Source organism: Pseudorasbora parva, chromosome 2 (assembly GCF_024679245.1).
Source record: "Pseudorasbora parva isolate DD20220531a chromosome 2, ASM2467924v1, whole genome shotgun sequence".
NCBI lineage: Eukaryota > Metazoa > Chordata > Actinopteri > Cypriniformes > Gobionidae > Pseudorasbora > Pseudorasbora parva.
The window spans coordinates 18,584,307-18,611,106 of record NC_090173.1 but is presented as its reverse complement, the minus strand read 5'-3'; the positions used below and the strand labels follow the sequence as shown (position 1 = coordinate 18,611,106).

Sequence of the window (26,800 nt, the reverse complement as noted above, 5' to 3'; positions counted from 1 at the left end):
GAAAATTAGAGGAGGAAGATTAAGTGATAAAATGATGATAAGATTATGATAAGATTAAGTGCTCATGGAAGAGATGAGTTTTTACCTGTTTTTTGAATGAAGCAAGTGATTTTGCCATGCGTATGGAGGACAGAAGATCGTTCCACCAACCAGGACCGGTGAATGAGAAAGTTCTGGAGAGGGCTTTCATGCCTCTCTGTGATGGTACCACAAGCCTCCACTCGTTAGCTGAGCAAAGGGTTCTGGTGGAGGTGTAGACTCGTAGGAACGAGTCGGAAGTATACAGGTGCTGAGCTTGTGGTGGATCCATAAGCAAAAGTCAGAGCTTTGAATTTGATGCGGGCAGCGAGGGGTAGCCAATGCAGAGAGATGAAGAGCGGTGTGACATGGGCTCTTTAGGGCTCATTGAAGACAAGATGTGCCACAGCGTTCTGGATCCTTTGAAGCGTTTTAATTGCACATGATAGAAGTCCAGCCAGAAGTGCATTCCAGTAGTGAAGTCTAAAAATTACCAGGGCTTGGAAAATAAGATGTGTTGCATGCTCTGTAAGGAACGGTCTGATCTTCCTGATGTTGTGCAACGCAAACCTGCATGATCGAGCTGTCTTTGAGATGTGGTCTTTGAAGGACGGCTGGTCATCAAAGATTACTCCAAGATTTCTGACCGACCCTGAAGGGGTAATCAAAGATGAACCTAGCTGGATGGTAAAATCGTGTTGTAGGGTCGGATTAGCGGGGAAGACGAGTAGTTCAGTCTTTGCTAAGTTGAGCTGCAGGTGATGTTTTTTCATCCATGCCGAGATATACACCAGACAGCTTGAGATTCGTGCATGTACTGTCGGATCATCTGGTTGAAATGAGAGGTGGAGCTGTGTGTCATCAGCATAACAATGATATGAGAGGCCATGTGCCTGAATGATGGGTCCCAATGATGTAGTGTAAATGGAGAAGAGGAGAGGTCCAAGCACTGAGCCCTGAGGAACCCCCGTGGTCAGTTGATGTGTTTTGGATACCTCTCTTCTCCAGGCAACCTTGAAAGATCTACCTGTGAGATAGGACTCAAACCAGTGGAGTGGAGTTCCTGTGGTGTCCCTGTGATGAGAGGGGGTGACAGAAGAATCTGATGATTTACAGTGTCAAAGGCAGCAGACAGATCGAGAAGGACAAGGACTGATGTAACAAGGACTGCTTCAGTAACTGACAATAATGCCGTCTCAGTTGAGTGGCCCTTTTTGAAACCTGACTGGTTTATGTTCAGCTGATTAGACTGTGAGAGTAAAGATGAGACCTAGTTGAAAACAACTGTTTTCGCTATGAATGGTAGGAGAGAAACCGCTCTGTAGTTCTCTACAAGTGATGTGTCTAATGTGTTTTTTTTAAAGCAGTGGGGTTACCCGAGCCTGCTTGAATGTGGTAGGGAAGATTATGTGTTGATGATGTGTGTGAGTGCTGGTAAGAATGTAGGGGAGATGGCTTGTAGAAGGTGTGAGGGGATGGGATCTAGAGGGCAGGTAGTGGGATGGCTGGAGAGGAGAAGTTTAGATACTTCAGCCTCAGTGAGTTTAGAGAAGGAGGAGAGAACATGTTTGGCTGTAGATGTGGTTAATCTAAAATCATGTTTGTGTGGAGGTGGGAACTGTCTGCTGATGATTGTGGTTTTATCTGTGGAAAAAATGGGCAAGATCGTCTGCAGATAGAGAGGTGGTGGAGGGGGACAGAGGAGAGAGTTGAAAGTTCTGAAAAGTGTGCGTGTGTCTGAGGTGCTGTTGATTTTGTTGTGGAAATATGACAATTTAGCTGCATGAACATCATTTGAGAAGGAAGAGAGCAGAGATTGATACCAGGTCAGATGGGTCAGATTTGCGCCAAGTTTGTTCCGGTGTTCACGAAGAACATCAGATAACCAAGGGTTAGAAGGAGTAGAGCGAGCTGTCCTAGAAGATAGAGGGCATATACTATCTAGACAAGAAGTTAAAGTAGAACATATAGTGTCCGTTGCAGTGTTGACATCCATAGAGGAGAATTGTGTGGGTGACGGAAGAGAGGATGACACAGCAGAAGAGAGACGAGAGGGAGAGAGAGAATGCAGGTTTCGTCTGAAAAGAACTGATTCGGAGAGTGGAGGTGCACGAGTAGTAAGAAGTAGATTAAATGTGATGAAGTAATGATCTGAGATCGAATGAGGCTAGAGGGAGTGAAAATCTGTAGCATTTATACGGTTTGTCCAGGTGGATGTTAAAATCACCAAGGATTACAAGTGGGCTGCATCCTCTGGGAATGAGGACAGCAGCACATCCAGTTCTTCAACAAAGGTGCCCAATTGACCTGGGGGGCGGTAAATGACTACAAGATGGTTTTTAATGGGAATTGTAATTGTAATAGCATGGTATTCAAATGAGTTGTTATTGAATAGAGAGGTGTGGGCTGAGTATTTACAATTGTTAGTAATGCGAAAATATTAAGTAAACTACCAAACACAGATTTATGTTGAAAATATCGATTTTTTTTGTTACAATTACAACCCCACAGAGTCATTTTTCACAGTGTATTAAAGACCTGTTAAAGTTTGATGTTATATTTGACAGCTATATTTGACATTTAAAAGTTGTTATGTTGTGTCGATTTATGAGGTTACCATTATCGTGGAATAGACCTTGTGGTCATGTTGTGCTGTTCTCATTGAGCTGTAACTGTGCTGAGTGTCAGTGATGAGAAATGTATTATATTTGATATTTAAAAGTTGTGTTGTGTCTATTCATGATGTTATTATTATCGTGGAGTGTAGACCTTGTGGTTATGCTGTGCTGCTCTCAATGAGCTGTAACTGTGCTGAGTGTCCGTGATGAGAAATGAGTTATATTTGATATTAAATAGTTGTGTTGTGTCTATTCATGATGTTATTATTAACGTGGGGTGTAGACCTTGTGGTCATGTTGTGCTGTTCTCATTGAGCTGGAACTGTGCTGAGTGTCAGTGATGAGAAATGTGTTATATTTGACAGCTATATTTGACATTTAAAATCTGTGTTATGTTGATTATACAGTTCATATTTAATGTCATTCTTACCCTTTTTTGGTGTCATGTCACCCATCAAAATGGCGAGCTCGGTGCCTCGGTCATGAACGTTTGATTTTTTTTTGCAACCGCCAAATCCACTTGTTTAGTCTTTTCAATACATTTTCTTTAAAAAGTTTCTCGAAAAGGCCCACATTTAAAAAGCCTAAAGATCACTCAAGATGATGGACACAGTATTTAATTGTAAAAAAACATGCGTGTTCAACAACATTAGCCTATATTATTCCAGTTATTCAAAATATTAAAGGGTTAGTTCACTCAAAAATGAAATTGATGTCATTAATGACTCACCCTAATGTCGTTCCACACCCGTAAGACCTCCGTTCATCTTCAGAACACAGTTTAAGATATTTTATATTTAGTCCGACAGCGTATCTAAGTGTATGCACACTATACTGTCCATGTCCAGAAAGGGAATAAAAACATCATCAAAGTAGTCCATATGGGACATCAGTTAGTTTATTAGGGTGCGTTCACACTTGTCATGTTTGGTTCGATTAAAACGAACCCTGGTGCGGTTGCTCGGTTAGTGCGGTTCATTTGAACATATGTGAACGCTGCCATCCGAACCCTGGTGCGCACCAAACAAGCGGACCGAGACCGCTAAAAAGATGGGTCTCGGTCCGCTTCCAAACGAACTTCCAAACGCGGTTCGATTGATATATGAACGCAACACGGACCAAAGACATGTAAACGGACCAAAAACCGGACGTAATGTCACAAGATGCGACGCATAATGCAGCTGATTTGACGACGCGGAAAGATCGGTGTATCCAAAATGAGTAACTTTAACATTAGAGGGCAAACGTGGAGCAACGAGGAAGAGCCTCGATCATCAATATTTGGTCAGACGAGCATGTTTCGAAAATGCTAAAACACACAAAAAGCATACCTGGCTCTTCTCATCAAAGTTCCTGTGTTGCCCATTATTAGCAGGTGCAGACGACAGCGGCCGTCTCTGTTCTGCACAACGGAGGGAATCCTGCTGCTGTTTTGAATGTTTTGAACATTTTATGAGCTCTTCATGAGTTCTCAGCGGGTAAAAATAATGCCACATGTACACGCATAAAATGATCGCGTTTAATCCAGCACACAGCGTTGTTTTGAACATTTCATGAGCTCTTCATGAGTTCTCTGGTAAAAAATAATGCCATATGTACACGCATAAAATGCCCGCGCGTGTAATCCGCACACAGCATTGTTTTGAATGTTCGGTAAACGAGCTCTTACGTCATTTAAACCGACCAATCAGGTTGTGAGCGTCTCCCTGTGCCTTTGGTTCGGTAACTTTAGGTTCGCTGTTAAAAATGCCCGTGTGAACGCTAAGCGGACCAGGACTATTATGTTTGTTTTTGTTTTTTGGTCCGGACCAAACTAACCAAACGAACCGAACTACAAGTGTGAACGCACCCTTAGAATCTCTTGAAGCATTGAAAATACATTTTGGTCCAAAAATAGCAAAAACTACGACCTTATTCAGCATTGTCTTTTCTTTTGTTTGAAGTTTGATGTTATATTTGACAGTTATATTTGACATTTAAAAGTTGTGTTATGTTGTATGGATTCATGAGGTTAAAGGGATAGTTCACTTTAAAATGGAAATTCTGTCATCCTTTACTCACCCTCAAGTTGTTTCAAACCTGTACGAGTTTCTTTCTTCAGCTGAACACAAGGGAAGATTTTTTGAAGAATGTCAGTAACCTAACCGTTAACTGGAGCCATTGACTTCCATAGTAGGACAAAAAAATACTATGGAAGTCAATGGCTCCAGTTAACGGTTAGGTTACTGACATTCTTCAAAAAATCTTCCCTTGTGTTCAGCTGAAGAAAGAAACGCGTACAGGTTTGAAACAACTTGAGGGTGAGTAAAGGATGACAGAATTTTCATTTTAAAGTGAACTATCCCTTTAACATTATCGTCGAGTGTAGACCTTGTGGTTATGTTGTGCTGTTCTCAATGAGCTGTGTCAGTGATGTATTATGTATTACAGAAATGTATATGTGATCATTACTTGCATGCTACAAATGTTACACTTAACGTGTAACATGTGTTGTTGTGACTATTATTGTTTGTATAAATAAAGAAAATACATTTTTTTGACAGTTCCCAGTCTAAATATGCATGAGTTCTACACCTCTTTACTATATCTAGTTGTAATAACATGATTTTTTTTGTAGTCTTGACTAAATTAATTTAAGTTCATACAACAACAAATAATTTCAACTCAATTAGACTTTGTTGAAAAAGCGTAAATGAATTTTGTGGGGAAAAAATGAGTTTTTTCAACAGGGTTTGTTTATTTTTTTGTTTATTTTTTTTTTAGTGAAAGAGTTAAAGGGTTAGTTCACCCAAAAATTAAAATTCTCTAATTAATCACTTACCTTAATGTCATTCGACACCCATATGACCTCCGGTCATCTTCAGAACACAAATGGAGATATTTGTGTTGAAATTCGATGGCTCAGAAAGGCCTTCATTGACACCAATGTCATTTCCTCTCTCAAGACCCATAAAGGCACTACACTGTAAAAAAAAAAAAATTATATGTTCAATAAGTTTTTAATATATTACATTATATAACTATTATTAAGAAAATATGAAGAGAAATCCATGTTAAGTGGTCTCTTAATTTTTTCCAGAGCTGTATATTGCATAAATACACTAAAACTTCACTAAAAGTATGCTTGTGCTTAGCATATTTCTAAAAAAGTGTGGGTTAGGGTTAGGGTTAGGTATTATAGCTAATATATGATATTAAGCATATATTTATTACCAATGTACTTCTAGTATACTTTTTAGAAATATAATAAAAGTGCACTTGTGTTTAGCATATTTCTTAAAAGTATAATTAAGCATATATTTATTACCAATGTAATGCTCTCCTTTTGGGGATTCCTGGCAAAAGTCTACAAAAATTACAATACATTCAGAACAGTGCTGCCAGGATCCTAATGAGGATAAGAAAATATGACCAGAGCCGAACAGTCCTATACGCACACTACGCAATCTACGTAGGGCTCCGCAATTTCCTCAAGGCCCCGCCTCCCCCTCGTGTCAAAGCGCGTCAATCAATGTTAAACACTGATGATAAAATTAAGCGGAATTATCCTTCTGGCCACGAAAAGAGGGGAAAAAACACCACGAGAGTGAATTGCAGGAACAATCAGGTAAACTTCTGTTCTCTCCTCTCCAAGTTCGTGAAGCACTGAAACAGTTGAAGCAAATGTGCCGAAGCTTCGAAACAACACCCGACACTCGTCTCCATGACGCCATCTAGTGGACACTGGCGTGTATTGATCTGAAATAACCTTGACTGTGATCTACCATGTAAAAAAACAAAAACGTTTTTAACATCTGGCTCACAACTACTTGGTTTTGTAACCTGTAGCCTCCTCATTGTAAATAACTTTGGTTTTTTGTTTTGTTTTTTTTGAAAAATTAAGATTATTAAAAGAAATAAAGCCACAATGTGTCATTTGTTCCATAACATTTTTTATTAAAAAATATGAATTATGACATACAAATGAGTGAAAATTACTGAAAATTAAGTTAATGGATCCTGCATTCTGGGTCAATACAATACAACCATCTCACTTTATGTGGTGTTTCCAAATGGAAATGCTCCCACACCAGATGTAGTACGAGATTTCGTTTTTGATTTAAAAAAGCATTGTCATTTCATCATTGCGATATTTTAGAGAAGCATACATTTTTAAGCTTTGATAATTTTAGGCGTTTAAGTACAATTGTTTAGTATACAAAATGTGACATAATCTTGCTCCCCCTCCACTGCATGGCTTTTTTCAAAGACTTGACAGTGGAGGTTATACACGGGCCGATGTCAAAGGAGACTGCGTGATGCCATTTAGGCGCACCACTTTTGGGCGAAGCGTTATGTCAGTAATAGGTGGTAAACTCTGGAATAGCTTGCCCCTTTCAATAAGAGAATGTCCTACATTCAACACCTTTAAAACTCACTTAAAACAGTGGCTTCTTGAAAACCAGAGGTGTTCTCATATTTAACTGTCATACATTTATCAATAGCACATGTACACTTACACTGTAAATCTGAATGTAGTATAGAGGTGAATGAACAATGTCTTGCCATTTGTGTAATTTTTTGTTTCGTTTTTTGGTGAATGATGTTGTATGATTGTTGGCTGTCTTTGTTATTTTTGCTATAGGGACTGCAGATGAAAAGTAGTTATTTTTACTAATTCTGGCATATTTACATGGTGTATTTTTATACAACAATTTTCATGAATATGCTTGGTCCCTATTAAATAAATGAATAAAATAAAACAAAAATATATATCACCTATGAATATCTTATATATATATATATATATATATATATATATATATATATATATATATATATATATATATATATATATATATATATATATATATATATAGTTCTATATATATATAATTCTAACTTAGCCTATATGAATGTGTTACTAGCCTATATCTATCCTATCGGTCACTGATCAGTCAATATAGCCTATCTCATTTAGATCTAGCCTAAATATAACCATAGCGCACAATAAATCTCACTTATCTCACAAAATCTCTCTCCTCTCACAAAAACCCACGAGGTGAAGATGGATTAACTTCACTTTTAAACTGTGGGGAATGAGGTTCATTCAGATGTGTGACTGTGTGGTTTGTTCCCGCCCCTTTTAATCAAAGCAGTCTCGACAGGCGCACCTGATGAAACACTTCAGTGCTTCGTTTAGCGGTAGTCACGTGACATGGGTGAGTCGAATCACAGCTCGTATGGCGCTCGTATGGCGCGTACTCCGGGCCAAAATTAAACATCCGACCGACCGACCTACCGATCGAACGTCTAACCGAACGTCTATGCGACCGTCTTGTACATTGAGCGTCTGACTGAGCGGGTGACCCACGTGACGACCTGACGTGACGTCAACGTCTTAAAATTAGATCTTTTTTTACCATGCAAGTAACCAAGCTGTTGTGGTAAGACTCTAAATGGACACTACAAGTGCTAAATTGATATTTTTTCATAAAAAAATACTCCTTTCCTGGATCCTGCTGTACTTCCCTGGATAAGCCTTTAAAGATGCTGTAGGCTATTTTAAGTCTTTCTGAGTGATTAACTGAAAAGCCTATCATGACTTTCCCTGTATTCCATGACAGAAGGAGCTAATGTTTCAAACACCAGACTCACCTATTTTAACTCTACATAAATGGAGTGGGCTACTGTTAATTAATGTCTTTGTATTTTTCCATATGATTTTATGTATATGTACGCTATATACTTTGTATGTAATCGTTAGCTCTTTAAAAAAATGTCAAACATATATTTATATGGTCTGTTATTGTTTAAGAAGTAAGAGTTAAAAGTGAGAAGATAAAGAGTTTTATTTTCTAAGTGGTCAATGTCATGGGACAATGCTGTCATTAATTGTCAATTGACTTTTCATGGTAGTAACATATTGAATAAGATTATTCAATAAACACATTATTTCGTACCATGATTTTGTCTCCTTAATTCCTACTGATATTCCCTCTGCTGACTCCGCTGACTTGCTGGTTTTGGATATCAAAATGAACTCTGATAAATTAGTATCTTCTGCAGAGGATCATGATTCTGCATGATCATTGTATCATGATCATTGAATAGGCTACTGTGCTAGGGGCATACAGTGGTTTGCAGCATATGGCTAGAATGCGTTATTATCGTCTCAAATCATTGTTAATGTTCATAAAGACTTCATCCTAGACTGTAAGATTGTATATTTTAATATTAGAAACAGTGCTAATAATGTATTGGCTAGATGCCAGATATATTATAAATTGTTTATTAATTAATTATTAGCCTATATTATAAAGGTTCTCACATGATTCTGAAAACAAAACATTAATAGCCAACAAAAATCACATTTATGTTATTTGAGGTTTATTATAAATTATATAGATTATATTATATATAGATAGAATTACAAAGATTTAAAAAGATTCTACTACAATATCATTCCACTGTGTCGACCAGTAACGCTCATTGTATCATTCATTAAATAGCCTATTCTGCATATACATAGCCTATATATATATATCTATCTATCTATATATATATATATATATATATATATATATATATATATATATATATATATATATATATATATATATATATATATATATATATATATATATATCGGCTACAGTTTATTAGAGGATAACCCCTTGAGATGAAACATCTCGTTTTCGAGGGGGTCCTCAAAATAACAATTACACACTCACACATACAAAAACTCTTCAACACAATCAACCACCCCAATCAGTTCCCCCTCTGACCACAACATATTCAAATAAACAGTATAAAATAATATATATATATATGAAGAATCTTGAATGAATGATACAATGAGCGTTACTGGTCGACACCTAGTGGAATGAAGTTGTAATAGAATCTTTATTTAAAGCGTAACATTACATTCAAAGGTAATTTAGCTACTCATTTTGTTTACGGCATCAGTGTTTAAATTAATAAAACACATTCCGAAATTAGATATATTCCTGAACCTTTCGTTTTAATGGCCGATGGAGAAAAAATATATATCTCGTGCTTTTCCGAATTAGGAAAATCTTGCCTGTTTTGTTAAAAGCCTCTGCATTAAATTAATAGGCCTACACTACATACATTTTTAAATCAGCAATTGCTGTAATCAGAAGATGACTAGTTAGAGGATACAATCGAAGTATAAGAACGTTAAATTAAGGTAAAATAAAAAAAGAGAAAAAAACATGTTTCAACGTGTCTTAACGCGAAAACAACACGTTGGGAAGACGTTCGGTTACCGGCACTCCCGACCGGTCGCCATGGGTACGCGTTAACAACACGTAAGCACATGTTGGAACGTGTGATTTAATGAAACTGATCAATAATTTAGTTTGGGCTCATTGTTTAAATCAACGAACCTTGATTAGTGTAGGCTATGGCCAGTTTAACAGAATCAGCTGAAAATGCCTAAATGTAAAACAAGAACATTTTAAATCATTTCCACTTTAGCATTTATGATGTTTATTTGTGAAAGATTATGATAATTTATTAATTGTATTAATATTCAGTCAGTCTTGATATTTGTCTATTTCTTGAAATAAAAGCTTAAATTGCATCCATTTTATCAGTTTGTTTAGCCTATTTTGTATGCATGTTTTAATATATAGGCTAGGCTAGGCCTAAAACACAACTTACAAGTTCGAAATATTGCAATATCAATTTCTTCACCTAAAAAAGAAGCTGGAGCGGGTTTAGACCTTCATTTTGAGGTCTGGTACAAATAAGACATATTCCATCCAATATCAGAATCAGAATCAGAAAGAGCTTTATTGCCAAGTGTGCTTTCACACACAAGGAATTTTTTTTGGTGCTGAAGCTTCCAGTGCACATAAACAATACAATACAACACGGTAATAAAAAATTCTAAGAATAAAAATATGAAGACTAAGCGCAGAACAAAGAAAAACAACACCAGAGGAGCTCCACACCGAGGCGGCCATCCGCGGCGCCATCATGATGTAGATATGTCCAGTCAATAGACACGCCATCAATATGTCCAGTATTTCAAGTCTTCTTTGAACTTTTAAAATATGGCAAACATCAAATGATAATGAAAATATTGGAATAAAAGTTTATGGTCAGGAACCTGGATATAAATTATGTTACATGCCGTGATCAAAATGAGTAGGATAAATTGCCTTTTAAAGATTCTTTTTTATTATTCCACTAGGTGTCGACCAGTGACTGATAAAACGTATTTGATGTCATTCAAGAGATTCGTTCAAAAACTCAGGAAGTAACTAGTCTTCATTCATAAATTTAAATAAAATGTTTTTATCTATAATGGAATTCTGTCCTAGGGGCATAAAGTGTAGCAAATGTTTAGAATGCATACTTGTTAACATAAATCCTTGTTAATGTACATAAAGACTTAATCCTAGTCTGTAAATTTGTATAGGCTTATTTTAATATTAGAAATCGTGCTGATATAGGCTAGATGCCAGATATAGTATACATTCTTTTAAAATTTTCTTTAGTTTCTAGATATTTTTTCCCACGGTTCTTCCATGATGGACAACTAAACAAAACATGTAGGTCTAATTTACTATATAAATGAGTGTTAAAATATGTATAAATTTAAATTAATTAATTGAATTGTATTCCAATGATTAAAAGGTGAGAGACAGTGAAAATGCATGTTTGATCCACTGAGCTTGTTAACTTACTGTTTGACCCGCCCACGAGTCAGCGGAGTCAGCAGAGGGTATATCAGAAGGAAGTAGACTAGTAGAAATATAGAAATAAGTAGATATATAACAAACAAAAAAAATTGTTGTATGAAAATAATGTGTTGATTGAATAATCTGAATATTAATGCCATACCATAAATGCATTTTAAAAACGCAAACAATTACATAAAAATGATGTAGCTTGCATATAAACAAAATATGCGGAAATACAAATACATTATTATGTAAAATAGGGGAGTCTGGTGTTTGAAACATTAGCTCCTTCTGTAATGGTATACAGATAGATATTCAAATGCAGCGAAAACTGCTTTGCCCAAATATAAAAATCATGGGCTATGAATTATGTAGCCTACATAAAATATTTTAACCATGATTCATATTACACAAATTGACACACAAAGCCCACAGTACCCTTAAGAGTGTAAGCCTTCCCTACAAACGAGTAGTCTCAGATTAATATAAAAATTTGTACGCTTCTTCTAGAGATCAGACATGTCTGAATCTCAGGAGGATTATATTTTTCACTGATCTTTAGAAATCTCTGCAAATGCAAAAAAAGTGATGTTCTTAGCTTCTTTTAAGATCTTACTTAGAAATCAGCTTAAACACGTTTACGTTTCATAACCTCATTAAAAACATCCAGAGCCAACTATGAAATATCAGATTCTAGCGGTTATGATAACTTATTTAAAGTCACTGCCTTAAATGTAAGGTTAACTGTAAAGACTACAGGAACTGTAAATGTTAAACAAAATGTAGCTATTAACTAATGTTTATATTGATCACATTTAATATTGATCTAACGCAAACAAAATATAATTTGTGTCTTTAAACCATAACTTTGACAATTCCCAATATTTGCTTTTGACAGCCTTTTCTTATTTTAATTGCTGTAGTTTACCATTTCTGACCAATATAAAATAAATACATAACTTTAAATTAATAAAATAATTTTAATTGTATAATTATGTTATAACACTTTCATTAACAATATTTAATCAAGTGTAGTAGCTTTAGTTTCTGGAATATCCTATAATTGAGTTTGAGCACTAGGAGGTGCTCTACAATTCAGCCACAGGTGACCCCAAAAACCCTTATTCTCAGCATAACAGAACATTTACTAACAAATGACTTTATTCACTTCAAAAAACAAAAGATGCAAAAATGGGTCTTAAGGTCAACATGTATTATCTGCAAATGTATACATTTTATGAAAACCTTGAAAGACTGTTGCCAGAAACACTGAAGTAAAGAAAAAAAGTGACATATTGACCATAATGTGAAAAAACATTAACATCAACATAACATCAAGGAAAGTAACATGCCTCAATAGTATATGAAGAGGGAAAAAAAAGTTTTGGTTGAATTAAGCAATGCCAAATGTCTTGGCACAAACTATGGCTAATGCCATGCCTTCTGAAAAGTCATTAAATGTTGTGCACATTGGTAAATTGAGGCTCACTGAGCAGGTGTTGGCCGTTGGAAGACTTCGACCTAACCCTGGTTCCAGGAATGTGATAGTTGGTTTCTCCTGAAATCCCGCCAGTGGGATTTTAGATGCTCCACTGGCAAAGATTAAAATGTCCTCCAGCTTCACGTTGCCAACATTTCCTTCTATAAAACACACACACACACAAAGATTCAATGTTGAGAATTTTCTTTATTGCCATTGTAGAAAACCCTTATGACCAGGGAGCAGGTCAGCCATGTGGCGCAAGCCAGTAGTTTGCTCAAACTAAACTCAAACTTACCTGGGTAGAAACTGAAACAGGCTTCATGCAACTGGATTTTGTTTGTATGGACAAAAACATTAGTAGTATATGTATACTTCAATCACTTAAAGGTGCACTATGCAGTATTTTTTCAGTAAAATATCCAAAAACCACTAGGCCAGTGTTATATATTTTGTTCAGTTGAGTTCTTACATTATCCCAAATGTTTCCAACTATTTGTAAATTGTGAGAAAATTGCTATTTTAACTAATGACCCAGGACGTGTCAGCATAGCGTTTGAGGGAGTCGCCTATCAATTGCGTCATATCTGCGTTACCCCCATTATAGAAAATGACCTGCGAAAAAAACGCGGACTTGGCAACACAGTGCAGTTGAGTTCTGTTGACATTTGACAACTAACGTAATGCGTCGCTTCGTTGCTCTGATTGGTTGTTGGTCTATCCAATTGATGTCTTTCCTGGTTCGGTTGAAACACGCCTCATAATCACAGCCCAATGGAGCAGTTTCAGACTCATATTCTGACTAGAATTAAATATGAACACGTCAGGCTAAACTAGTAGTTAATTACTTTAGAAAATACTTTAAGGATGGTGAAGTAAATACTTATTCAAAACCTATTTAGAGTAATTCATTTCAGATGAAGTCCAATCCCTGAAATGGATGGATCATGTAAGGGAGAAATTCAAAAGGTGTACTGTTGGCATGCCTCCGGGATGATGGTTAGTAAACCCTGACATTTACTTTTAAAACATTCAGATACAGCAAATCTCAACATTTCACTTACCTTCCACCTCGAGCAGCCAATCTCTCCAGAAGGCAAGAGTTCTGTTCTCAGACCTCCTCCTGTTGCTTCCAACTGGCGAGAAAATTGGCTTAAACAGATGCGCCATGTCAGCTGAAGTGAGTGGTGCATCAGATGCAATGAAGACGGGTTTGAATTGTTTTTGGTTGGCAACTATATGATCAAGGACCCCCAAAGTCATAAGACCTTCCTTTAGCCTAGGGCAAGACAGCACAGAAAATCAAGGATTAAAAAAAATAAAAAAATAAAAATTATACCATAGTAAACGCTTCAGTTAATGTAAATATAATGTTTCCCCTTTTGAAGCTGATTTGCCTAAAGTAAATATTTCCAAATTAAATAAAATACAAACATTTGAACATACTGTGTAATAGCCTGAGAAAGTCTGTCCTGGAGATAGAACTTCAATGCAATCCTGACTACTTGATCCCGCTCTTCAAAATTTTTTATGTAATTGAAGGCACCCATAACACCTAGGGTGTCAGCAAAGGCAGAAATTGCTGCCCTGGCTTCCTCCACAGATCCTGCGGTGTTGATCTGAAACACAAACATTGTAAAATATATTAGATAGAAGTATGCTTAACATATCATCTATCCCAGAAAAGTGCTTTTTAAAGACCACAAATGCAGTTTTTAAATGTTTTTTGTGTCTTTAATATGCTTTAGGACAAACCATGTGCAAATTTACAAGTAAACAGCTTTAGCATATCCTTAACTATGACTGTTCTGACGCAGTGGAGTCTCAAGAGAAGTCAGCTTATTTGGCTCTCTTACCTTTTTTCTGTTGATATGAACAATCTGGTACATTTAGCAATATAGCAGGTGTATGATGTATATTACGATGTTATGCTGATATTTCAGAAGGCAGAGTCTGAATTTTAGATGAACAGGAACATGTTTTTTGTTACATTAGTAACATAGTTAGCGTAGTCAAGCAAAATCATTATTTGCCACTGCTATGTGTCCTACTGTGACAACGTTAAAAGAAAGATTTGGCTTTCCTTAAAGTAGTATCTCTAATATCAAGTACCTAATGTCCAATTTAATACATCCTCTGTGGTATTTCAAGGTCTTTGGTACATACTCCACACATACTCTGTGGAGGTCAAGAAACCACATTGTGAAATGGGCTGATGATGCAATAGGTGGCTGAGTGTGCTCTCTCAGATATGCTAAGTTCAATGGTTTCTTGTGATCAAAATGGATAAACTGTGGATGATGTAATCTCAAACATAAGTACTTACTTTCTCCAACTGATTCCGGATGTCATGGTCAGCAACTTCCTCTAAGGTAAAGTTGGGTGGCGGCAGGGCACTGATCTGGCTGTACAGCCTCTCTGAAAAAAAGTTTATGGGCAACCCTCCCTGAACCACAGCCACCGAAATCATTTTCCCTATTGTTCTGTAGAGCCCTTCTTGCACAGCTATAAAGAACAAATGAAACTGCACATTAACAAAAATGTTTCTAAATTCTGAAGTAATACAGAGTGACTGTGAAACTGTCTTACCATCACCAAGAAGTGCCAATGACCTTGATTCCTCTGGCCCTTCAAAAATCTTGCAGTGTTGGATTTCCTGCATCAAAAGCCGCAGAAATTCACGTCTGGGACCACCCTCATCAACTGACCCTTCTCCTCTGCCTTGGACATCAACAAAGGCAACATCAATGCGGGCCTCTGCATTAAACCTCTGCCTCTGGAAAGCCCGTATGGCACAATCTAACACATCCTCCCTGTACACATTAATAATGTTTGCTCTAGGTGGCTCTCTTTGGACATTTTGCTGGAGTTGTTTTATCAGGTCATTAATATCAGTTGAAGAGTCAGGTTCAGGACCTTCAGGAAATTGGGACAGGGCAGGGCTACTCTCTGACAGTGGTGAATGGACAGATGGACGGTCTTCCTCCAATTGGGACAGGATGGAGCTACTCTCTGACCATGGTGATTGGACAGGAGGACGGTCTTCCTCCAATTGGGACAGGATGGAGCTACTCTCTGACAGTGGTGATTGTACAGGAGGACGGTCTTCCTCCAATCGGGACAGGGCAGGGCTACTCTCTGACAGTGGCGATTGGACAGGAGGACGGTCTTCCTCCAATCGGGACAGGGCAGGGTTACTCTCTGACAGTGGCGATGATTGGACAGGAGGACGGTCTTCCTCCAAACGGGACAGGGCAGGGCTACTCTCTGACAGTGGCGATTGGACAGGAGGACGGTCTTCCTCCAATCGGGACAGGGCAGGGCTACTCTCTGACAGTGGCGATTGGACAGGAGGACGGTCTTCCTCCAATCGGGACAGGGCAGGGCTACTCTCTGACAGTGGCGATTGGACAGGAGGACAGTCTTCCTCCAATTGGGACAGGACGGGGCTACTTTCTGGCACTGGTGAATCGGATGAATCAGATGAATAGTTTTTGTGCTCCATATTCTCTGATTGTTCAGATGACGTACTCTCAGTATCTATATCCTGTGACAACAAAGAGTTAAAAGTAATGGATTTGAGATTAACTGAGTGTGTGTTATTAGATAAAACAAGCAATATAGATAATTGTGGTACAAATCAGGAGCATTATAAGGAGGGATAATCTAATGCAGTGTACCGTTTATGATAACAAATTTTGTGTAGTACATGCAGAATTGTACAATGGAATATTCATATTTTCTGTACATTGTTCACCTCTGAAAGTTCATCTGGGTCCAAACACGTCATCTCATTGTCCCTCTGAAACAAAGAAAAAAACAATTATAAAATGTGTTATAATATAATGTTATTTGATCAGTATATCATAAACTAGGTAGATAAAGATAAGATATACACTAGTGTACTTGCCATCAGGAGAGACAATTGACTTAGTAGTAGTCATACTGGTAGAAAGTAATGCATTTATTTTTACAAGTAATGTTAAAGTCCTATAACAATCTTCAATATTACTTATTTTTTTTTGAACATTTGTATAGCTGTTGTAATTATTGTCACTGTTGATGCAAGAAAAAGAAAAAAAAGATGTGCTTCCCAAAACATAGTTGAGGGAAAACATTGACATGTTTTTTATTAATTATAAAATCACTCTAAAATGAATGTTTGTGTCCCCAATAAAAATGCATTTACCTGTGGTCTGATATACAGAGCAGATCGCCCAAGTTCACCAAGAGCCCTTATTGCAGAAGGTGTCTTGATTGGGCAGGTCAAAACATGCAGCCTTCTGGTCTTGTCCATTCTGCAGAGTTCAAAACTGTTTCCACGAAGTAGTGGAAACTCTTCTTGAAGAAACTCTTCAAATTGCTGAGCATTTAGTGCCAGGGGAACCGTAATGCGTCGCATTTTATTTGCTGAGGGGGGAAATTAAAACATAGCCAGATCAGTAATTGCGAACTCTGATTTAAAGCAAAAATAAATAAAATAAAAAACTCATGACATCACAAATCTTTAATACATTAAGTACTTATTTCACCATTATTCTAACTATTTACAGTTTAAATCAATGGCATCTTCAAACAGTACATTCCTGAAACTACAGAAAATATAACCACATGGTTAAGTTTAAAGTTTTTAAAAAGAAATTACCATCTTTTGAATTGTACACATCCATGAATGGGTCATGCACCAGCACTGCTCTTAAGGACCAAGATGGTTGAATTTGTGAAGTGTTTTCATGGTGAGGGGTGCTGTGGAATACAGGTTTACAATTTTCATGAGTTTATAAAACCTAAAATATTGCATGTTAAAGCAATACAGATCTGTTTGCTTATCAGTTTGAGTGGCAGACTAGAGTATCCAACAACAAGGAAGCACACAATACATGACATCAAATTATAAACCCTTTTCACATTTCCGAGTTTCTCAGAAGCGGAGGTCGTCATAAGCCCTATTCGGACAGTAATTTTTTCTCATGTGAATGTCTGTAAAAAATAAAATGCAACGTGTAGTGTTATACACTTATATAATGTATCTACAAAAAAAAAAAAAAAAACACCTGCAGGATATACAATGCTGATGACATGTCATCAGTCTGTGAAAATGGTCTTTTGAAGCTGTAATGTAACAAAGTACCCAAAAAGGTCTACTGGAGTGTACACTGTAAATTGACTTAATCTACATGCGTTTTTATGGGCATTTCTAACTAGCACCTCGAATATATTTTAGTATATTTGCATGCATGCATACGTCATTACTAAATGCATTACAAAAACAGACAATAAAGAATCAAGACTCACGAAGTACTCTGGTGCATTTCTGTTAGCTGATCTTGCCCTTTGGACCTGGAAAAAAACAAAACATGGTTTTATGTAGAATGCTCAACCCAGTCATTTTTCTTATTGCATCTAAACACGTTTCTGGGTTAAAATCAAGCTAACATCATGAAACACCCTGCTACACCAGTGCTTTTTAAACCTGTTCTAGAGGCATCCCGGCCTTATGCTTTTTGTGTCTCCATCCTTTATCACACCTGATTTAACTCATCAGTTTTTTATAGAGACTGCAAGAAAATTGAGTGTGTCTGATAAGGGAGACATACAAAATGTGCAGGGCAGGGGTGCCTCCAGGGGTCTGTTCTTCATACCTCTCTTAATCTGAGATGATTTGACAGAACCCAGATCTTTTAATCGTGATAACTGATCTCTGGATAATTTGGTTCTTCAAATTAATTTGCAGATTGGATTAAAATATCTGGATAAAATGATTTAAGATTACTACACGCTCTTGTGTTCCCTGAAGATGGCAGATGGATTGTTACTCTAAACCACGATCAGTAAAGCAGCGATTGGTTGGCGTCAATACACCAGCGTAATGACATCATATTATAATTAAAAAAGACACAAGGCGGGTGAAAGCAATTAAGTTTCTTATTGGTACCTTTTGCACTGTTGAATGTGTTTCTCCAGGTCAAAAAGGGGAACTACTCCAGAGCACTCTTGGCAGACTTCCTTTACAACATCCTTTACAAAAACAGCACACAACAACAAATTATACAATGCTGTTAATCATTTTTGACATTAACAATTAACTACTACAACTTCATATGTAATTTATAATTTTTCTACTATTCAGAATGTCTTTCTACTCAATATAGGTGTATTGATTTGTCACTTAAAACATTAATCTTACTGTATCTTCTGTTGATGTTTCTGCCATTGCGGATTGCAAAGGAAGGTTGTTTTGCAGTGGTGCAATGTAGGCTGTGGCTTTATTTAAGCCACGCTGACCCTTCAAATAAGGTATGGAATACCCTGAATTTGGGATGGGTATGCCAATTAAGTTTTGGCTTCGAGTGCATCGCAATAATTTAAAGCCATGTGCACCTTTGAGTAGAGGATATGCATTTGTTAGCTGGGTGTTGAATTCCTCAAATGTGCCAGCCGTGCACACCAGAACCACCCTTTTCAAACCTAGGCCAGATAAAGCCAAAATCTGACGTTCTTTCTGGGAAGGAGGCAAGTTACAGTTCACTTCAGCCAGACAACAGAAGGTCTGTGTATACTGAAAAGAACTTCTGTTTGGGGTTTTTGTGTATGGGCTAAAGAGACCTCTTAATACAGTCTCCGTCTGTGTTCTCCTTCTAGTAAATGTGTGAGATTGTCTTGGCATATATGTCACTGAAGACAGAGGTGTCATAGTAGCTGGTGTTGCATTGTTTTGCAGGTTGTTTTGTGATATGAAGGGTGTATTTGTATGCAGTTCTGTTGGAATCGACGTTGGTTGAAAACTTTGGATGGTGGACTGTGTTGAAGTCTGCAGTGGCATTGGAAAGTATGATAAATAAGATTGTGAGGGTGTCAAATTAGCATTTGTTGGACCATTTTGCAAAAGGTTATGTGACAGTGTATTTGTGTCCAACAGTCCAGAATTTGAAGATTGGATGATTGGATTAGAAGACAGTGTGGATGTCTGTGTGAGAACGGCAGTTGATGGATGCTGTTGCTGGGGAATTAGGTTAAGAGAATTTGTGTGGGGATGAGACTGAGTCGGGATGTATGTGGATGATGATGATATATTTTGTTGTCCTCTGATCAGGTCTGATGCTCTAACAAGCATTTCAGCAGCTTGTAATCGCTCACGCTCTGCTCTGTAATACAAAAAATAAGTCACGTTAGAAATGCTAATCAGCTTAGTTGTTTTTCAAAATTCGTTACATATTTTTTATTATTTGGAAAATGGATTAAACTCTCCATGTACCAACATCAATAAACAAGCCCTCAATTTTACAAATAATTTTTATATAATTTTTTTTTTTAAATGAATGCCCATTTAAAAATATAGATAAAATGTGCTTTTACAACCCTCAAAACAAACACACAATCATTGCAGTCGGCAAGAGAAAGCTTCTTGCTGACTTTGATGGGGTATTTTATTCTAACCTTATTCTAATCCACTCCATGTCGGGGCTATGTATTCATTACTAGGCGACATAAATTGCACACATTTAGGAATACTCATTTTTTAATTATTCTAACATTTTATACATTTAAATGAATCATCAAAACTGACACGTGTCATTTTTTGTGCTCAGAGACGTGAAAAATATATCGAAATGATCGTTTAACCATCTGCAGCCAAATTTGGCTAACGTTAGATCTTAAATATTTTTTCTCTCGTATAATGAGCTGTCTTAATGTTTTAAATGATAGCTTGCTTTACAATGCATTAGACTTTGTGCGAGTGCTAATATATTACGCAACAGTTCGAGGCAACAATATGCAAATAATTAAATAAATACATAAATAAACAGTGTAATAGCGCGATAGAGAAAAGCTCCCCACCCACAGTGTGCGCCAGAATTGTTCTCTTTTTAAATCGTGCTTCAACCGACAAAAAAAGAAGTACAAATTCCCCCTTTTTGGTGGGTAACGTTATCCTTACAATGCATTCCTATTTAACACCTTGTTCTTTGCTAATTACAGAAAATATTAGCTCAATTTAACAAGCACCTATAGGCCTATTATTAGGATTGTATAGTAGTAGTAGCCTAGTAGTAGTAGTAACGTTAGTCTAGTATTGTATGGTCTTCAAATCTTTCGAATATTTCAACATATCAGCCACGGGGGTGTATCACTACTGTCATTGTTAGTTGAAATATTTGAATAGGACCGTCATATATAGACCGTCATTTTTGAGAAATTCCATTAATTGGACTGATAACGTTAACGTTAACTCCAAATACAGGAAAGAATCAAGTTGCTGACACCGATCTTTAATGCTCATATCAATTCGACAAATAATTTTTAGATTTAGAGATTTAAGCTATTATTGTTATAGGCATTCAAACACCTTAAAATGCACATGTATCCGGAAAATCTACATTTTAACGGGGCAACATTCAAACCCATTTAGATTACTTTTAGGACTTGTATACTATTTATAAAATCCAGCTTGGCTGCATGCAACTTCATTCCTGCATTTAAGATATAACGTTACCCTATAAATAAATAACTGCAACTTACGGAAATCGACCGCTCTGCATTGTACCGCTGAAATGACGCGCGCAGCTCTAATCAAATTGGCGGGCTACCCTGAGATACCCATTCAACGTCAACCCTTGCCTTCCCAAGGTTCCTGCAATTTTCAGGCTTCTAATTGGTCGATTACTCTTTGTTAAAAAAAATAGACCCGCTCATTTAAATTAAAGCTATATAAAACATTTTTTTATAAATGATTCTTCTGACCCATTAACAATTGTATTTATTTATTTAAGATATATAGCTACATGACATGTAGTTGCTAATGCCAGATATTACAAAGAGTTAAGACAAACATTTTAAGCAAAGAAAACAAAATGAATGTTATTCTGACTATCACCACTGAAAAGGGGTTGCTTCTCTAAATGGCTCAAGCAGCAATAAAACAGAGAACAGAGAAGAGAATAAAACAGTAAGCATACATCTGTCTCTGTACACATTTACAGCACAAACTAATTACAGTTACTTGCCTGTAATTATAGTACATCAATTATAATAATATTACATTATTATAATTGATGTACTATTAATAATACATCAATCAATTAGACAAAATCAATCCAATGTGCAAGCAGAGGCAACTCTCACAGCTTCCTTGTAAACCTCCATGCCAAATGTGTTACTGTACATGAAAGGGTCAATACAGTCCTGTAATTTGGCCACAACCACCTCCCTAAGTAAAGAAGGGGGTTCTGGAACAGAAACGGTTGATGCTTCGTCAATCTCAGTCACGACAGGTCCATCCCAGTCAATGCCCAACTGATCAGATTCCAACTGAAGTAACAGAGGGGGAAAAAATAAGGATTGGAAAAGGGTATTTAATAAAATGTGAATTCAATACAGAAATACCCAACTATTAAGGCTTACTCCACCTGATCACACAATGTCTCTGTACTTGAAATTTGCCCTGAAATCCACAGTTGCTGAGGAGATTTGTGGCCTTGTGAAGAAAGAGGGTGTCGATCCCATGTGCTTCTGAAAATATTTAGGTGTGCATTTATCCTGGGAATCATGACAAACTCTAGACACAAGATGTGCAGGTCATTGTTGGGATCTAGAAAGCCAGAGTCCTCAAGATGATGGAAGGCTGCATAATAGTTGCTGAGAACTGAGCACCACAAGTCACGCCATAATCGCTCAATTCGTTGATTGTGCACACTTCTGCCTGTGATCATGCTCCTTTTTTCTGCCAAGTAAAGAAGAAGAATTAAAGGTGCAATGTTGGTTGTGTTAATAATGTAGAAAAAAACAACATGATGAATATCAATAGCTCGTTGCATTTTTATAGCATGCACCTGTTAAGTACAGGGAATGAGCCTGTAAATTAAAAAAATTGACATTTGGAATACCTGGTCCCCTTAAGGGATGTTCCAACATGAAACGAGCCACATCAACATTTTCACCACCCTTGTCACTTCGGACACGAACAGGCAATCCATGACTCTGTACAGCCTCCAAAAAACACTGAAGCACCGTTGAGGCTTTGTTGTTAGTATTCACTTGAAGATACATGATTTTCCTGCTATACCCATCAATTCCTCCGTGGACAATTATTCGCCATCTAAAATAACAGCAAAACTACAATTATTCCAACAGAACACATGCGATAGGATTGCTACAAATAAGTGCATCTTGGAAAGTATAGATGAATACTGTATACATGCATTTAATATAGTGTACATTAAATGTATACAATATATACACCAAATTTAAATTTATAAAATACATTGACTGTGGTTAGAGAGTCGGACTTGTAACTGAAAGGTCGTGGGTTCAATTCTCAGTACCAACAGGAAATGACTGAGGTGCCTTTGAGCAAAACATCTAACTCTAACACTGCGCACCGCAGTGAATGTGTGTGTGTGTGTGTGTGTGTGTGTGTGTGTGTACTAACTTGGATGGGTTAAAAGCAGGACAAATTCTGAGTATGGATTACATGTCAACTTCCATTAATTTCTAAATTATAGTGTGTAACTGTGTAAACATTATTAAAAGGAAAACTAAAACAATTAAATGGTTAATTTACATTTTATTTTTGTTACACATAGCTTAAACAAAATATGTATAACCATTTGCATACTGATCACAGTTAAATTGCACAATTAAATACAATTAAATAAAATAATTGCACAATTACATAAAAAAAATGTCAATGTTTCACTAAATAAATGTCTTCCAAGTATGGTGATGGTACAATACATTATAAAACAAATTTCTTTTGAAACAATGTTTGTTTTTAATGGATGGAAAAGGAAACGAGATCAACTAATGTACTACTATTAAAAAGATATGTACCGTCATAAAATACACTGCATCACAAATTTTGCCATCTATTCATTAGATTACTCAATTTAATTTCAATACTGTAAGTCTGTAAGACTCTTGTTAAAAAAAAAAGTATTGTCTCCATGATGTATGGCTAAACAGTGATTTGTTTTTTTCTATTGGTGGATTTTGTTGAATTTGAAGTTCTTTACACTATTGAATATTATGAAGTAAACAAAAACTTGCCTCACAAGCTTGTGGTTTCCATCTATGTGCCAAAGAGACAGTGGCGAGGGAACGGAGTAGGGTCTTCTGGGTATGAGCATCACTTCAAGGCCTCGTAATACACTTCCGATTGGATCGCAGGATCGGAGAGTAGCTCGGACTCTTTGCTGAGTGATCCTTGGTGGTGGGGTATGGGGGGGGGGAGACAACACTAAATGCATGGCAAATGTTCTTCTTTTGAAGTATAGTTCAGGATATTGAACTGAAGATAGATTCTATACATATGATAATGCAAGTTTTTTGTTAAGAACATAATTTTGGAGTACAATATAGTAAGCATTTTATTTGCCATACCTTATGCCAATGCTCCTCAAATATCCAGAGACCATTCTGTAGCCAGAGTTTGGAGTGGTTGCAAGGAAGTCTGCCACAATTCGTTGTAGATCCTCCTCACTAATGTCAGTAAAACTCTGCTTAACTGATAATTTAAAGTCTCTCATTCTTCTTTTAATTGTTCTGACACTCACATCCAAAAGTCTTGCAATTTCTGGGACAGTGAAGTGCAATTCAAGCAGGAATTCAAGGCGCTCCTTTGTTATGTCAAAACGTGGACGTCCTGTTTTTCCTAATCGGATGATTGGTGCTTGATAACCATTTAAATCTTTGCACTGACAACTATCAAGTATATCCAATGCAGACACCAGATTCTGCAAAACTTCTGGACTGGGCATTAGAGTTGTTTCAGAGAACCTGGACAGTACATGAAGAATTTGTTCAATTCGTATATATACATAATCCATATCCTCATGAACGGATGCCAATCTACAGCTCAGGTCAAGTAATGTGTTGGAGATCTCTTCCAAAAATTCTTGGGGCAGCTGCCGCTCATCTCTGAAAAGACAAGGCAGCATCACTGCTTTTTGCAAATGTTAAATTTGTCACAAACACATGCAAAAAAACAACTTATTGCAATCTTAGGCAGCTAGCTGTTATCACAGCTGACAGACAAAGGAAGAGGGATGTAATCCTAAAAAAACAGCTTCTATACTTTTTGACAGAATCAAAAAAGATAATTCAGGAGAACACAATCAGCAACAACTAAAGCAAACTGGTGAAAAAAATCAGACAAAACGAGAACTAATAAGAGAAAAGAAGAATAAAGAAACGACAGGGCAAAAATTATTAAAATAATAATAGTACAAGAACACACACACACACACACACACACACACCCAACTAAACTTGAGAGCTGTGGACCTTTTATGTTTTTTTTTTCAAGCTGTTCAAGCATTTCAGCCATAGGGATCACTCATAACAAGTAGCCTACTTGAAAAGTGAATATTAGGAATAGGCTATTCCCATCAGATAATATCGAATTATTTCGCCAAATTAAACAAGTAACTGAAGACTTACCCTGATGGGTTCATTTTGATTGATTTCGCCAACAAAAATCTTATGTCATTCAGTGAGCGGAATTGGTGCAGGTAGGAGGAGACCTCACCCTGCAGCCGATTTCATTGGTCAATTGGGCGTGCAAAAGTTATTTACAATTGGTCGTGAAAGACGCGAAAGCTACCTAGACGCAAAGGCAAATTTAAATTTTCCCCCTAATACCCTATTGGGGACAAATGTGGGCAAAATTATTTTAATTAATTTTTTAAAATACTTCCCTTGATCTGAGCGGTACAAGACTTGGCTACTTTTCCTAAGTTTGCCACCTGAACACGCACAAAAAAAAAACACACTCGATGCTGCAATGTTAAGTGGGTGAAAAAAAAAACTCCTTAATTGTTCGTTGGTGGACAAAAATGACCACCCATAGGAATGAATTTGGAAAAACTGTAATTTAGAGCATTCTTGATGTTTTTTTGTAAAAAAAAATTAAATTAAATTAAATCCAATGCAATGTATATCTATCATACACACAAATGAAGGGCTGATCCTGTACAACATTCTCAACATGGCAAAAACTCTCAATCACACACACACACACACACACACACACACACACACACACACACACACACACACACACACACACACACAAACACAAACAACGCATTCAATGAGCCTATGACAAAGCTGGGCTTTTTTTTTTAATATAAAAACTCACTCACATAGAAAAAATGATCCAATCAATGATGACAACCAATGAAATGATCCAATCAACCACCTGGCTCATCACCCCCTCGCTCTCTCACGCGCGCGCGCACACACACACACACACACACACACACACACACACACACACACACACACACACACACACACAAACAAACAATGCATTCAATGAGCCTATGACAGAGATGGGCTTTTTTCAAATAAAAATTCACTCACACATACAAAAACATAGAATTGAATGAGCCAATGTCTGACCATGTTTTTTTGGTATGAACCAATCATCCACCTGGCTCATCAGACTCTCTCTCTCACACTTACACACACGCAGGCACACTTCAGAGTCAGATCAAAGTGCTACCGCAAGGTGTGTTTATTACTTCGAAACAAAACGTTTATGCAGCATATGCTACCTGAACTTGCAGTGGCAGTTATTTTATCAGTTCACTGCAAGCAGCACAATGAGTAAGTCTGTACTTCCAACAGAAAACCAGCACTGTATGTGGAAAATGCAGAGAATATATCTGCAAAGAACATTCGGTTACAAGTACCTGCTGCCACAAGTGCATGTAAATAATGTAAATAATTATTATTGATTGTTCTAAACTTTTTGTTCTTACCTTTTTGTTCTTAGCTGTTTTACTTATTTATTGTTATATATATAGATTCTTACCTGTTTGGTACTAATTAGTTTTAAAATTAAAATTTGATGTTCTTTCTTTGAAATAAATTATAAATGATCTACTACTTTGTCTTTTCCTTATAGCATAGTCCTATTTATCTAAGCATATTTTGGCATCTTTGTATAGTCTCACCTAACACAGATATGTATTTCTTCAAAATGC

At 36.8% G+C, this 26,800-nt stretch overlaps 1 protein-coding gene across 3 annotated transcripts; it reads right to left on the bottom strand.

The window, feature by feature from the left end:
* Positions 1-12,434: 12,434 nt before the first annotated feature.
* LOC137093303 (uncharacterized) lies at positions 12,435-21,355 on the bottom strand. 3 transcript variants are annotated; one of them, XM_067458160.1, is made up of 13 exons: positions 21,333-21,355; positions 19,194-19,957; positions 19,000-19,121; positions 18,748-18,830; positions 18,108-18,152; positions 17,458-17,558; positions 17,002-17,222; positions 16,561-16,614; positions 15,402-16,359; positions 15,139-15,317; positions 14,259-14,431; positions 13,877-14,091; positions 12,435-12,973 (listed from the first exon to the last, which is right to left on the bottom strand). In XM_067458160.1, exons 1-13 carry the CDS (start codon positions 21,350-21,352, stop codon positions 12,726-12,728), a joined length of 3,183 nt encoding a protein of 1,060 aa, XP_067314261.1. In that variant the 5' UTR covers positions 21,353-21,355; the 3' UTR covers positions 12,435-12,725. The 3 variants fall into 3 exon arrangements, with proteins under 3 accessions (XP_067314261.1, XP_067314244.1, XP_067314252.1); XM_067458143.1 differs by having other exon boundaries at positions 19,000-19,957; XM_067458151.1 differs by having other exon boundaries at positions 16,570-16,614; positions 19,000-19,957.
* Positions 21,356-26,800: the final 5,445 nt, after the last annotated feature.